The sequence below is a fragment of the Capra hircus genome, chromosome 12, assembly GCF_001704415.2.
Source record: "Capra hircus breed San Clemente chromosome 12, ASM170441v1, whole genome shotgun sequence".
Lineage (NCBI taxonomy): Eukaryota > Metazoa > Chordata > Mammalia > Artiodactyla > Bovidae > Capra > Capra hircus.
In genome coordinates, this window is record NC_030819.1 from 33,757,271 (window position 1) to 33,773,741 (window position 16,471).

Here is a 16,471-nt window from a genome sequence, read left to right on the forward strand (position 1 = left end):
GAGACATATATGGGAGCATTGCCTATGTGTGTATCCATCTATTTCTAGGAGATTACTGTAATAATTTTTAGATGAAAGAATTTAAATAGATATAAACCATTACTAGACAATGACATTCTTATTTTAAGTAGTAAATATCAAAGGAAATAGCTTTAGAACAGTGATTCTCTCTTCCATATCTTTTCTAGTAATCTCTTTAAGAACCTAGATGTTATAACCTCACTTTTTACAAGAGGAGATTTTTATTTGCTATTTTACAATCTGTTATAGTCAGAATTTGCCATGGGTAGCATTTTGAAAATTACTAGTTGCTTGGTCTACTCCTGGGTACAGTTACTAGCATTTATTAGTAACATTACTAGAAAACATAAGTTATGTTTGCTGTCTAGTAGGAGAAGAGAGTTTCTACTACCCAGCTTTTTACAAAGGTGACATTTAGAAGATGAACTGCTTTGCTTATGTGCTAAAAATTTTGCTTAGCAAACAGAATAGTTAAATGTTTAATTTACTTTGCTATTGCAAAAATGTATATTTGAGAAGAAAATGTCATTGAACTTTCCAACATAAGTTTGTGTGTGTCTGCTACCTTCAGACTTCCAACTAGTGATGGCAGTGCTTCAAAAGGCAAACAGCAAACCAGTGAACCTGTACATATTTTAAAGAGATCTTTTGCGAGAACTGTCTCAGTGGTAAGCCATTTAAAAAAATTCCAGCTTTTCTGTCCAGTGTTCAGTTTCATTTAGATGGTTAGCACAGTTTATCTCAGCATAGTTTTGTAACTGCGATTTGTTTGTACTAGTTTTGACATCCCAGGCCGAAGAATATGCACTTAAAATAATGTGAAAATAGAGGTGTTCTCTGTATGTGTGTGTCTTATATACACACTACATCTTTATTCCTTCATCTGTCAATGGACATTTAGGCTGCTTCCATGTCTTAGTTGTTGTAAATAGTGCTGCTATGAACATTGGGATGCATGTGTCTTTTCAAATTAATGGTTTTCTCTGGATATATGCAAAGGAGTGAGATTGATGATGAAAAGTTTCATCAAATATATGAGCTTCCCTGGTGGCTCAGATGGTAAAGAATCCGCCTGCAGTGCAGGAGACCCAAGTTTGATCCCAGGGTCAGGAAGATCCCCTGGAGAAAGGAATGGCTACCCACTCCGGTATTCTTGCCTGGAGGATTACAAGGATAGAGGAGCCTAGCCTGCTACAGTTTAAGGGGTCACACGGAATCGAACATGACTGAGCAAGTAACTTACTACAGATATTCTATGTTGATACATGGGCTCTGTCTGAATTTTTTAATGTTTGCATAGTATTCCATAGAATGGTGTATGGTGTATTCCATAGAATGGTGTTCCATAGAATGCTTTTTTTTTTGATTGTGCCACACAGCTAGGGGGATCTTACTTCCCAAATAGGAATAGAACCTGGGCCTTCGGCAGTGAAAAATCAGAGTCCTAACAACTGGACGGCCAAGGAATTCCCAGCAGATTGATGTACTCTAATTTATCCAATTCTGTTCCCATCAAAGGATTGTTTGTATCTCATTTTTTACTTTAACATAGTTGTCTCTTGGTACTTGAAGGGGGGGTTGGTTCTAGGACCCCCCACATATACCAAAATTCCTAGATACTCAAGTTCCTTATATAAAATGGCATAGCATTTGTGTGTAACCTACACAAATCCTCCTGTATACTTTAAGTCAGCTGTATACTTTAAGTCAGCTCTCGCTTACTTATAATACCTAATGCAATGTAACTGTTATATAAATAATCCCTGGCATGCCACACATTTGAGGTTTGCTTTTTGGAACTTTTTGGAAATTTTCTTTCCTGAATAGTTTTGACCCTTGGTTTGTTGAATCTGCAGGTGTGAAACCTTTGAATACAGAGGGTTGGTTTTATATTCATGTCTGTACATACATGTCTTTGATACGTACTTCTCTGAATATTTCTAGTGGAAGTGGGCTCATTTAAATTTGGATATATCAAGTCAAATACACCTTCCAACAGAAGGGGTGCTTTGAATAAGGAACTCTTAAGAGTTTTGGCTCCTTGGTTCCTTGACATCCTTTCAGTATTAAGATCTGTTTGGTATCTTTTGATCCAATAAGTATCTTTGCCTTTGTTATGTCTTTTTCAGTGATCTCTTTTTTTGTGTGCCTGGAAATTCTTTCATATTAACGTCTAAGTGGTTTTGTGGTCATTAGGTAATTGTAATTGTAATCTTTGTAGAATAAATTTATTCATTCATTTCTTTAAAAACTTAAACTACAAACCTTTATTCTTGGTACTGTCACACCAGAGAACTGAGATTTGGTAGAGATGAGATTTACTTTGAGATTCGTGTTGTATCCATCATCATGTAAGCATCATAAAACCTGCAGGCCAACTGGAATGGCAAACTATGCTCACCACCCTAAACCCATATTCTAGAACTTTTGAAGACCCAAATAAGTGTTTTTTATATTTCATAGTCAATTTTAATCTCCTTTTAACTTGTTTATCAAGATTTGGCTATAGTTTGTATTGTAAAATTTAATATATAGACATAGAGTAAATTATTTTTTATTTTTGTCAAGCTTCAAAGATGTTCCTAATGGTCATTTAATGAATGAACTAATAGAATGTCTATTATTTGGGTTATGAAACTCAGTAGAAACTTCAAGATTAACTTTTCAAGTTGAATGTCATCTTTCCATTTGAGTCAGCCTATGGTACAACTTAAACTAATTGGTGTCTGTTTTCTCATATTCTGGATTAGGAATGTTTTGAGTCATTGTTGAGTATTCTTCACTGGAGCTGGACCACCCTAGTCTTAGGAGTTGAAGAACTTAGAGGATTAAAAGGATTCCAGTTTACAGCTACGCTTCTAGATTTAGAGAGACTGCGCTTTGTGGGAACCTGTTGTCTAAGGTTATTGCGTGTCTATACCTGTGAAATTTACCCAGTGTCAGGTATGATGCATTTTTTTTAATGACCTAAGGGGAAACAATGTTTTGAGACATTGAGGAGGTTTGCATAGGGATTACCATGAGTTTAAAATCCCCAACTGCCTTTATTTAACCTGCTCCTGAGTTGAGTGGAAAAGGTTGGCTTGTTGTGATGCTCACATTTACTTATAAACAATATAATAGATTACATGTCATTCTGATAACAAAAAGTCATATTAGGCTAGAGTTAACTACTCTAATAAAGTGTTATTTTAAACAGATTCTGTCAAATTGGAATATTTTGAATGACTGATTTGGACTTAAATGCTGCAACCACTATAAGTTTTTTTGCCCTAATTTAGATTAAAAAAAAAATACTTTTGAACCCACATGTGATCTCTCTTATTTCACTTCTAGGTTATGAATAGCCATATAGGAAGTTACTTGAAATTTATTGAGTGTTTTCATGCATATTTATTATCCTAATTAATTATTTATCTGCTTTCTCCTCGTAAAGCTACAGGAAAAGCTGTTGTAGAAGAAACTAGCAAATTAGCAGAATGTATTGGAAAAACCAGAACTTTGTTAAGAAAAATTTTGTCCGAAGGAGTTGACCACTGCATGGTGAAACTGGATAATGACCCCCAAGGATATCTCAGTCAACCCTTGAGTCTCCTAGAAGCTGTCCTTCAGGAGTGTCATAATACCTTCACTGCCTGTTTCCATTCTTTCTATCCAACTCCTGCCTTACAATGGGCTTGCCTTTGTGACCTACTGAATTGTTTGGATCAGGTAATTTTAAGTAAATGTTAGCTGAAAATATAGAGAAGGCAATGGCAACCCACTCCAGTACTCTTGCCTGGAAAATCCCATGAACAGAGGAGCCTGGTAGGCTGCAGTCCATGGGGTTGCTGAGAGTTGGGCACGACTCAGCGACTTCACTTTCACTTTTCACTTTCATGCATTGGAGAAGGAAATGGCAACCCACTCCAGTATTCTTGCCTGGAGAATCCGAGGGACAGAGGAGCCTGGTAGGCTGCTGTCTATGGGGTTGCACAGAGTCAGACACAACTGAAGCGACTTTGCAGCAGCAGCAGCTGAAAATATGATATGTTACTTAATACTATTCAAAGAAAATACATTTCCGTTGCCTTAGCCTTTCCCTTGTATAAAAGGTAAATTAGGAAATCATTTTGGTACGTGTGACTTAAATAATCAAAGGTAAACAAAACTTTCTATTTGCTTTATCCTTTCTCAATTACTGAATTGGCAAGCACATTGTACAGATGCCGGGTTACTTTTTGAATCTATGAGTGAGCACGTGTGTGAGAGCAAGGGCAGCTTATGGTAGCTCCTGCTACTCCCGTATCTCCGGAACAGTCAGGAGAGGGACTGTGAATGACTTTGCATGCTAATGTCATTCATTCGCTCATGAGGGAACTGCAGTTTTAATAAAAGTGTGTGCCTCAAATTAGTTTCAAACACCTGAGCAGAATACTGGCAGAACTAAAAGGAGAAGTAAACAAATCACATTGATAGTTGGTGACTATGCATAATTAATAAAACATAGAACTCTTTCAGTAATTAATAGAACCACTGGACAACAAAATCAGTTCAGATACAGAAGAACTGATATTTACGGAATAGAATGTGCAGGTTCAATGTACATATTCTTTTAAGTATACACGTTATGTTCACAGAGGTAGATTGTATGCTAGGCCACAAAATAAGTCTTAGTATATTTTATCAGATTGAGATCTTAAGGTGTTTTCAAACCACAGTAGAATTAAATTCAAAGTTAAATGTAAAATATATCAAAGAAAACACCAAATATTTGGAAAGTAGGCAACACTTCTGAGTAACCAGCAAATCAAAGAAGAATTCCAAAGGAAATTAGACATTTTCACAATGAAGATAAAAATAGAGCACAATTTGTGAGAAGTAGCCAGTGTGTTGCTTGGAGAAAAATTTATGCTTTTTATTATTTTTACTAGCAAAAAAGAAAAGTTTAACATCAGTGATCTAAATCTCTACTTTAAGAAGCTAGAAAGATCAAGTCAAACCCAATGTAAGAAGAAAGTAATACAGATAAAGGAATGAAATAAAAAAGTTAAACATCAAAATCAATGAAATAGAAAATAGAGAAGATTAGAAAGTCAAAAGTTGGTTCTTTGAAAATAAAATTTTTAAACTCCTAGAAGTCTGAGAGATGAGAGAGAAAGAAAAAAACAAAAATACCATTGTCAGGAATGAAATTAGAAATATACCTATATATCCAACAGACATTAAAATATTATAAGGGAATATTATAAACAGTTTTATACCAATAAATTATCACTTTAGATAAAGTATACAGATTTGTTGAAAATTACAACTTACGAGAACTGGCACAACAAGAAGTAAAATAATCTGAATGTTTTTATGTCCATTAAAAAAATTCAATTATTTAAAATTTTACCACAAAGAAAACCCTAGACCCAGATATTATCATTGATGAAGTCTACTAAACATAGAGGAAAGAAATGACTTTACAAACTCTTTCAGAAAATATAGGAGGCAACACTTCCAAACTAGTTTTTCAAGTTACACCCATCCTGATACTAAATAAAACCTGACAAGGATTGTGAAAGAAAAAATATTATAGACAAATATACTTAGAAAGATAGATATTAACAATATTATCAACTCAAATCCAGCAATATAAAATGTGTATTATTATACCAACTGGAGTTTATATTAGAAATGCAAGGTTAGGTTTGCTTTTAAAAATTAATGTAATTGATATTTACAAGTATATTAACTGAATGGAGGAAAAAAACTGTCTGATCCTCTCAGGCGATACACGAAAAGTATTTGACAATTATCCCTTACTCACTGATGAAAACTCAACAAATACCAGTCTACTAAAAGATACTTATAAAAAGTCTGCATCTAATATCTTACTTAATGGGGAAATACTGGTTGCTCCCCCAAGTTTGGGAACAAGGCACAAGGCGTCTGTTCTACACACTTTTGCTTACCTTTGTATAGGAAGTTCTAGCATTACTAATGCCCCCTCCCCCAGCACCACCAAAAAATTCACTGTCAGAAGCAGGGCATCCTAGTGGAGTTAAAAAGGTTTTTCTGGTAATGAGATTTGGGTAGGCAACTTTATTTTCATTTTATTATTTATTTAACTTATTTTAATATTGAATTTATATTCACTGGACTTAAGTTTTATTTCATTGTTGTGAGAACACCTAACATGAAATGTATCCTCCTGACGCATTTTGAGTGTACAATGCAATATTGTTTACTCCAGATATAATGTTGTACAGCAGATCCCTAGCACTTATTCATCATTCATAATTGAACCTTTATACCTGTTGAACATCAATTCTCCATTTCCTCTCCCTTCAGGCCGACAGCCAACATTCTGTTCTCTGCTTTTGTGAGTTTGATAGTTTTAAATTCCTCAAAAAAGTAGAATCATGTAATATTTATCTTTCTGTGACTGGCTTATCTCACTTAGCCTAATGTCCTCCACGTTCATCCCTGCCATGGAGCAGGGTAATGTATTTTACCACTTACTTTCCTGGGGTAGGGTTATTGCCTGGATCAGTGCGCAACTTAATTACTCTTTCACTGTCTCAGCCTGCCCATTCTGACCTGGTTGTTTTTGCTACTGAACAGGCTAACTTTAACAAACATTGTCTTAACATACAGAAACTAGCTTTGCTCTCAGCTAGACTTTGTAACACAAATACTTTATGAGCTAAGTACAGTGTACACAACTTTTGTGAATTGTGAATAAAATGTGTATTATAGCAATTGGAGTTTATTTTAGAAATGAAAGGTTAGTTTTACATTTAAAAATTAATGTAATTGATACTTGAGTTGCTATTACAAGCATATTAACTGAATGGAGAGACAAAACTGTATGATCCTCTGTATATCCTGCATATCCTGTGTTGATAAGTTTTTGATACTTTTTTATAAAATCTTGCCAAGTGTGATAAATTTTCTGAATAAATTGTATAATAAGATGACATAATTTTGTGATCTTAGTGAAATGGCTGCTGCAGCGGCATAATAACATTAAGCTACATTAACATGAGGTAGATATCTTCTTATAGTAGCACCGACTGACAAGTTAAGTCATTTATTATTTGAGGGAAATGGTTTCAGTGCTTGTTACTGGAAATAACTTTCACTGTATACTAATTGGGACCTTTATGAAATCATTTTTGAGAAATTGTTCTAGAGAGGACTGTGATTCTGAGGGTCTACAAATATATAAATAGTACAGGAAGCTGATTTTTCTCGGCTGTATTTAGTTATTTTCCAGCTTCATTGGGTAGTAATTTAAGCAATTGTGCTTAAAAGCATTGATAATAATAGTGTATTATCCTATAACCAGACAGAGTGACCTAGTGCTAGAAAATGTTGGTATGATTTAAGGTTTTTTGCCTTTTTGTTTTTAAAAGGATATCCAAGAGGCAAACTTCAAGACATCAAGTAGCCGACTCCTTGCAGCTGTGATGTCAGCTCTGTGTCACACATCTGTTAAGCTGACCTCTATCTTCCCTATTGCATATGATGGAGAAGTATTGCTACGATCAATTGTTAAACAAGTTAGCACAGAGAATGACTCCACACTGGTTCACCGATTTCCCCTTTTGGTAGCACATATGGAAAAACTCAGCCAGGTAGGGCTTTTTCTGAAATATCATCCATATTGAAGTAATAAAACTGTAAATTGAAACATACTTAGCTTGATGCTTATTTTTCTGCATAGGTAAGTATATTTACCAAATAATGAGTTTTGTAAGAAGAGTTAAAATTAAGAAAAAAATTTTCTCATGTTTATCTGTAAATGAGCAGTCTTTTTTCTCTTAATTTTTAATTTTAAATGATCCCTAACCTATACAAAATTTGATAGACTTACGAGATAAATTCTTGTGTATTTTTTTTGCCAAACCATTTAAAAATTGCAGATACTATAAGCAAACTTTTACATTCCAAAATAATATTTTAGATTGCCAAGATAGAATTTTAGGGAAATAGGTAAGTTTTAAAACTTTTTTTCTACAACAATTTGGTATGTTCAAATAAGTATTATAAAACAATAATCATAGGAAACATTACTTAGTCATTGCTTCCGGTTTATTAGAAAGCATTGTGGAGAAAAATTAAGTATGCATGGAAACCTACTACCAAGCTGATGAGAAGTAATCTTTAAAGGGAAGAAAGGGTATAAAATAGAACAGTTATACCAATTGTTGTACAGTAGTAGTTTTCTAGTGACTGAAGCAACAGAAAAATTATGAGAAAATTTTCAGAGACATAGAGAAACAAAATAGGACAATAGTGGAATGGGAAGCAAATTTGCAGTTAATATCGCACTTTGGCAGGATCCCATAGAAGTGATGGAAATAAATATGAGGACTTCTAGAGAGTAAGCCAACCTGGGAAATTTTTCAGTCTTAACTAGTAATTAAATGTAGATGAAAGTTCTATGATGGCATCAATATATTTGTAAAATATCAGGAAAATAATCTTTTGCTTTTATAAAATGCTGTGCTGGTAAGACTGTGAGGAAACCACTAAACTTATAGATGGTTTATAGCATTATGTAGTGTAAGTAATCCTTTTCTTTCAACCTTTTAGCAAGTATTTATCGTGTACCTACTATTTATTAGGCGTTTATTAGGTACTAGTTGAGACGAGAATTAAGAAGATCAATATAGCTCTTGAATTGAGGACCCATAAACTGGAATGGTATTTTTAAAAAATAAGTTGTTAATTCAGTGGTATGTGTGATGAATATTTGCAAAGGAAATTACCTGAGGAAGTAATTGGAAGACTAAAGCTATATATAGATATATATATTATTAAAAGGAAAAGTGAGTAGCTTAGAGCCTTAAATATCCATCATTAAGTGAAATAATTGAATTTGGATATGTCGACTTGATAAAATATGGTTCTATCAGTCATTAAAAATAACTTTACATTTAATATCAAGGCAGATGTTTGTTAAGTTTTTAAAATAAAGTAAAAAATCAAGGTATATAGACAACTATGGTGACAAACTATGTAAAATATGTATGCAAAAACATACATATTTTGGAAGAGAATACTAGAAGTAAAGATAATGTTTGTGTCATAAAGTTATAGATAAGCTTTGTTTTTCTTTTGGGATTCCCTTTAGTGTTGCAGTGTTTTCCTTAAAAGTATAGTAAAACTTCAAGATATTAAAAGCCTTTTAGAACTACTAACATTTGGTAATTATTGAAATTAATTGCATATTCACATATCTATTAATCTGTGACAATATATACTGATTAGTATATTTTGCTTTTTAATGGATAATATAGAATTCTACCATTTGGGAATAGCATAATATAATCATTCAATACTTTTCCTCTATATAAATATATTTAGATTTTTCCCAGTATTTCAATATTTTAAACAGTGCTGCTGAAAATATCATTGACTAAGTTTTTATTTATATACACTGTGAATTTTCCAGAATAAATCTTAAAGTGTGGAAAAATTTTAAGTCAGGGAAAATATGTTAAGATTTTGCTACCAACTGCCAAAATGCCTTCTAGAAAGCTAATGTCAGCTTGCATCTCCCACCACTAGTGAATAAGAGTTCCCTTTTTCTAAAATTTTAGTGGCTAGTAATGTGCTTTTTTATCTATATATATCCTTTAACTAAAATACATTGACACTCGACTCCATGTTAAGATTTTATGGGAAGTTTCTTACATTAATCTTTAAATTACTAGTTAGAAACTAGTGGATGTAACTAGATAAATGCACTCCACGCATCCCCCATGCCCCACCCCCCAAAGAAAGCCCTTCCAGAGTACTGACTATGGAGTACTGTTGGAAATTGAGTTTTATCCAAAGTGAAGTTTCTGAGATGTTCCCAGAAAATAAAGATTTTGGAGAATGAAAGCCACAAAAACTTAATTACTTAAGATACTGACCTAAATGTTACGGTAATTTTAATTCAGAGATAGTAGAAATAACTTAAAGATTGAAGAATATCTCGAAGTGACTATTTTTAGCCTAAGATTGGACATTAATAAAGTATGAGAGAAAGATTGTGCATATTATGTTGAGGGTGCTTCATCTTTTCTCCTTTTTCCTGGAAAAAAGTATTTTCCCATTGGTCTTTAATGGGACTAATTTCTTATTTTGAAAGTTTTTCATTGGTAGGGGTGGAAATTTCATATCTTCACTTCTGAAATCAACTATAGTAAGAACTGTAAAACTGCACAGTTCATTGTACAGTTCCATATTTTTGTCCCATAGATGTACAGAAATAATTTTATTAGAAAACAGATTATATAGATTATTGCTCAATTGCTTTGCCTTTAAATCAGTAGTCATTATATTATTTCATACTGGGAATTATTTCATATCAGAAATAATTATCTCAGTTTGGAATCTTGTCCTGCAGAAAAAGCTTTTTAAATAGGAAGAGGTTTTTTTCTGCCATATATGATTGTTAGTGAAAAGTCAAATAAGAGGGTAAGTGAAAATGACTCAAGGTTAATGAAAGCACAGACATTTTGTAAATGTGTGGTACTTTTATGATATCTAGAGACTAATAATTTGAGAAAGGACTTCTACATGAAAAGTAGACATGATGAGCCCGCATACAGCTGGATGCATACATAGATGAAGACTCAAATCTGGGTTTTAAAGGTGTCTTCTAGAAAACAATATTTTGCAATTGAGTACTCAGGCGAAGGAAAATAAAGCAATTATCTGGGAACTTTTTCTTTTCATGTGTCACAGAATGAAGAGAATATCTCTGGGATGACAAGCTTCCGTGAAGTTCTGGAGAAAATGCTGGTAATTGTGGTGCTCCCCGTCAGAAACAGCCTGAGGAGAGAAAATGAGCTCTTCTCCTCCCACCTGGTCTCCAACACCTGCGGGTTGCTGGCCAGCATTGTCAGTGAACTGACCGCGTCTGCCCTGGGATCTGAGGTGAGGTTCTGTTCTGATACTGGATAATGAGGACATGTTTCAGCCCTCCACATTGTTTCTTTTTTTTTTTTTTTTTTTCCTCATGTATTTTGGCTTCATAGAAACTAATTTTCGTCAAGAAAATAGTTTCAAGCTGGCTTGTCCCTTTTTTTTTTTAATTTTTATTCCCCACCCCCACTTCCTTACACCTCCTCTCTGCTCTTACTTGCTTCCTCCCTCTCAGCAGTTTACCCAGGATGCTGCATTAATACAAAGTATACCATTTCCCCTTAACTGCCTCATTGCACAGCCCACCACCCTGTCCTAGTGAAAGCAGAAATAGTTCTCGTTGCTGGGTAATGGGAAGTAGAAGTAGGACTACTAATGATGCGTCTGTGGTGTGGAGAACGTGAAGAGGTGCAGACCTTAGCTCTGCTCACTTGGTTAACCGTAGTGACACATGCGTAAAATGGGAATAATAACAATTTTTATATTATCTTATATGTTATTATCTTTATGTTATTATACAGGTTAAAGAAACCTGTATCACAAGGTTTTTTTTTTTTAATTGTAGTAAGTTACGCAACAAAAAATCATTCTAGTCATGTTTATGTGTGCAGTTCAGTGGTATTAATTGGAGTCACATTGTTGTACAGCCATTATCATCACAAAGTCTTTAAAGGATCAAATATTAATATGTTTGAGAAAAGTACATTGCAACATCTTTAAAGTGCCTTTACATTTTTAAAAGTAATTATTTTTCACCATTTCACTGTTCTGCTCACTGTTTTATAATTCATCTAAATGTTTTGGCTGAATTTGGTGAACGTTTCTGTTTTTTCTCTGAAAAAGTAGACAGTAGACATTGGTTTTATGTCATAATGTATAGTACGTTGTATCATTCAAATGACTGTTTAATAACCATTATGTACTCAGTGACCCCAAGTCTCTGGTTTCTTGCCAAGGAATGTCTTTGCTCTATTTTAATTTTATAATTCCTAGTCTTTACTTTTTCTTACTCTCAGATTTATTTGAGTCTATTTTCACTTGATCCATTCAGTCTACACTCATTACTGATTCAGAGTGAGAGGTAAGTCTTTAGGATTTCTAAATGAATACACACATCTGAGCAGATTTCAGTATCTCACCCTGGTTGAGGTGGTGAAGCCCTTGTCAGAACATTTTAATTTTCCTTTTCACTTGTTCATTCAGCCTGTAATAAACTACCCTCCTATACTATTATAGACCTTGGATGAAAGTTTATAGTGTGTTGGTCCCCAGAATACATTAATTCCTCAGAAATTTACTATCTAGTAATCAATCTCCTATGAACTTACTTTTTTAATAGGAAAGCCCAAAATTTCAAGTGCCTAATTCACAACCTTGGGAGTTTCTAAAGGTCCTGACTTAGACATCCATACTTTTTTCTTTCTCAGAGGAGTTTGTAATGCTTGCTGGAATCTTAAATTTTTTCCTCTTATAGCTCTTCCAAACTTCTGCAGCCAACTTTGAGCAGAAATAGGCTTTGTAATTAAAAAGCTAGTTTTGAACCAAAAATAAGTGCTTTGATCCTCCCTAATAAAAGTCTGTAATTAATGATGTAGTACTTGTGTATATGTGTATTTTCCCATACTGACTACCAAGTTATTATGATATACATTAGTGATATTCAGACTTAAGGCATAGAACATTTTCTGCAATGGAGTCTTAGCTTGAAACTCACAGATAAGAGGAAGGATGGTCTGACTGAAAAGAGGAACCTCAGTCCACCTCTTTCTTGAATATTCATCTGTCCTAGAGTTCTGTGCAGCATAGTTTGAAAACTATTGGTCTTAAAAATATTGGTATCTCTTTGCAAAGTGAGTGATAATTTGTTCACATGTTACGACTGTGATAACTTACAAGTTTATAGTTCTGACATTATAAATTAAGTTAAATGTATAATTTGACTAAAAAGACACTGATTTGTGAATTTAGAGTGATATAGTCTGATTTTATTCCTGGTTAATCTCTTAATGGAATATACCTTTAGAGAGGTTTAAACCCTCTTGTTAAAAGTAGGTTATTTTATTGAACTCCTTAGAAACTTTTGAATAGTTTTGTTAAAGGCATGTTAGTAACACTTAGGTACAGACTACTGATATTTTTACTTTTGTCATTTACAGGTTGACGGCCTTAATTCTCTCCACTCTGTTAAAGCCAGTGCTAACCGATTCACAAAGACAAGTCAGGGGAGAAGTTGGAACACCGGGAATGGGTCCCCAGATGCCATCTGTTTTTCAGTAGACAAGCCTGGAATAGTTGTGGTCGGTTTTTCTGTCTATGGAGGAGGTGGAATTCATGAATATGAATTAGAGGTGTTGGTTGATGATGTAAGTGCCACTCTGAGTATGCATTTGGGTGTGTGGGTTGTGTGTCAGGACATACATCATTATAATAGTGCAGTGGTCCAGAGCCAGATAGTGCAGTTTAGCAGATTAGTCATAGATGGGCAACGTTAGAGGAATTTAAAGGGAGCAATTCTTCTTGATTGTTTATGTACCATTTGGATCGCTCCTGTGTCATGTTTTCTGCACTACCAGGGAAGATTTTAAGTGAAAATGAGAAATTATGTAACCAGGCCTCAGATTATAAATCTTGAGTAATTTTTTTTTTTACTATTGTAATATTTCAGAAAACAAGAACAGTATTCAGACTGATATTATTACCCCATCAGTGATTAAGCAGTTTTGTCAAGAGTGCTAATGGATGATTAATAGTAAAGAGTGTTGTTGGTTGAATTAGCTTTATCTTGCTGTATCCACTATAGATTTTTTAAAGCGCCTAAGTTTCATAAAGTTTTATTAAAATGAGACAAGTAGCATGTAAATCACTTGCTAATAAATGTCTATCTGTATTTTGCTTCTCTTAAGCAGTTAATTCAGTTAATTGTTTCCTTAAACTCTGTAATTAGATATAGCATTCTGATGAAGAAGAGGAAATCATTTTAAGACAGATGAGAAAAGCCTGTGTATGATATAATTTGCAGATAGTTCAGAAAATAAATACAAATGAATAGAGGACCAAAAATGCTTTCTTTAGTTTATATGGATGAGTGCTAATGGATAATAATTTTATATGCAAGAAAATAGACTGCTTAAAAACAGTAATTGATTATAAGTCAAAATTGTTCATTTAATGAAATTAAGAATATGTGCGGGCTTTGTTTTGTTTTAATTAGAGTGAGCATGCAGGGGATTCAACTCATTCTCACAGATGGACATCTCTAGAATTAGTCAAAGGAACTTACACAACAGATGATTCACCCAGTGATATTGCTGAAATCAGACTTGACAAAGTTGTTCCTTTAAAGGTAATTTTAACAATGTGTTTAGTTTGTAAATGGAATGTATTATTATGAGTTTATGTAAAAACAATGATAAAAAGTTTTTGTGGTCCTTTAAATACAGTATTGACTGTATCCCTAATGTGTTACTGTATTGTACTCTACTTATGCAAAAGGTTAAAGTCTGATATAGTGGAAAGTAGCCGTAGGTTTCGGAGTCAAATAAACCTAGCTTTCAGATACTTGCTTTTCCCAATATTAGCTCTGAGATGTTGGACATGTCATCACTTGCCCACTCTGAGACTGATCTATAGGTTGGGAAGGATAATACCTCCATTGTAACATTGTTCAGATTAAATTAAGAAATGGAGGAGAGTACTTGCCTCAGTGTCTAGCACAATATAGAAATTCAATAAATATTAGTTCCTATTTTTTCTTCTCTTATTGTGCGAGAACTCATTTAAAGAACAAGTGGTCTTAACAAATAGTGTTAACTATTAAAGCTATTATTATTGTATATAACTTAATTGTCTAGCAGTAAATAACTATTAGGAAAACAAATTTTACTTCATATTAAAGTAATAATAGAGTAATTCTGAATCCAACCATAATAATTTTCATTACACAGCTGAGTTTTGGATGAGGTAACTTAATTAGTTACTTCATCAAAAAGATATATGATACTAAAAAAACAAAAAACATCATTATGAAGTTTATGTCTTTGATTGTTAGGCACCAATATCTATATCATATTTTTTATACAAGTGAATCTTGTTTTGTCTTACAGATATTTTTTCCCATGTTTGCCTGTCTCTTTCTGTCTCTCTTAAAATTATAATGAACTCATTATTGTATTTTTCCTATATTTAAAACAAGCTTAAAAGTTAAACTTAGCAAGGGAAAATCTTAATTCATGTATTCAAAATCTTTTAATATGGCTAATATTCTTTACAGTGGGATTAAAAGCAGACGCTAGAGTTACACTGTATTTAAATCCTACTTCATCACTATTTACTAGTTGTGTGACTTTGGCAAATTATTTACCTTCTCTGTACCACAGATTCCTCATCTGTAAAATAGGGGTAATAATGGGACTTAACCTTATGAGACCATTTTAAGGATTAATTTAAGTAAATCACAGAAAGTTTTCTGTTAAGTAATAAACATCAGTAAGTGTTAATTATTACCCTGCTTGACTTACTAAAAACTCATTTAACCAAATTGTGTATAAATATGACATTCTTTATACAGTTGGCCCTTGAACAATGTGGGAATTAGAGGTATTGACCCTTCTCACAGTGGAAAATTCAAGTATAACTTAGAGTCAGCCCTTTTTATACCTACCTATGCTGGGTCTGCCAAAGTTATAGTTTTTCTAGTAGTCATGGACAGATGTGAGAGTTGGGCCATAAAGAAGGCTGAGTGCCAAAGAATTGATGCTTTCAAACTGTGGTGCTGGAAAAGACTCTTGAGAGTCCCCTGGACAGCATGGAGATCAAACCAGTCAATCCTAAAAGGAAATCAACCCTGAATATTATCATTGGAAGGACTGATGTTGAAGCAGAAGCTCCAATATTTTGGCCACCTGATGTGAAGAGCCGACTCGTTGGAAAAGACCCTGATGCTGGGCAAGATTAAAGGCAGGAGGAGAAGGGCACAGCAGAGGATGAGATGGTTGGATGACATCATCCACTCGATGGACATGAATCTGAGCAAACTCCGAGAGATAGGAAGGACAGAGAAGCCTGCTGCAGTCCATGGAGTTGCAGAGAGTCAGACACAGCTTAGAAACTGAACAAAACAAAAATGCTGGTTATACATGTTTTGATTCAGCCAACCTTGGGTCGTGTAGTACTGTAGTATTTAGTGTTGAAGAATATTCTGTGTACCAGACGCATGCAGTTCACCCCCATGATGCTCAAGGGCCACGTGTATTTGCCCAGTTTACTACTGGAGTTCATTTTATATTAATATATCCTTGTACATTGTAAATAAGTATAAACATGCTTTACATCTTTATCGTGAAGGAAAATGTTAAGTACGCTGTGCGCCTGAGGAACTACGGAAGCCGCACAGCCAATGGAGATGGAGGAATGACCACGGTTCAGTGCCCTGATGGCGTGACGTTCACATTCAGTACGTGCAGCTTGAGTAGTAATGGCACAAACCAAACCAGAGGACAGATTCCCCAGATACTCTACTACAGGTAGGTGTGTGTGGAGATCAGGGCCGACTACTCGA

The 16,471-nt window shown here is 34.1% G+C and overlaps 1 protein-coding gene across 5 annotated transcripts in view; it reads left to right on the forward strand.

Moving 5' to 3' along the window:
- The window catches only part of MYCBP2 (MYC binding protein 2, E3 ubiquitin protein ligase), a 269,075-nt gene that overhangs the window by 140,666 nt on the left and 111,938 nt on the right, over positions 1 to 16,471 (forward strand). For all 5 annotated transcript variants that reach the window (XM_018056490.1, XM_018056491.1, XM_013968297.2 and 2 more), the window contains 8 exons: positions 593 to 689; positions 2,772 to 2,964; positions 3,458 to 3,732; positions 7,407 to 7,628; positions 10,735 to 10,926; positions 13,071 to 13,277; positions 14,126 to 14,257; positions 16,258 to 16,436. In XM_018056490.1, coding sequence (XP_017911979.1) covers positions 593 to 689; positions 2,772 to 2,964; positions 3,458 to 3,732; positions 7,407 to 7,628; positions 10,735 to 10,926; positions 13,071 to 13,277; positions 14,126 to 14,257; positions 16,258 to 16,436 — 1,497 coding nt within the window. The remainder of the gene's footprint in view (positions 1 to 592; positions 690 to 2,771; positions 2,965 to 3,457; positions 3,733 to 7,406; positions 7,629 to 10,734; positions 10,927 to 13,070; positions 13,278 to 14,125; positions 14,258 to 16,257; positions 16,437 to 16,471) is intronic.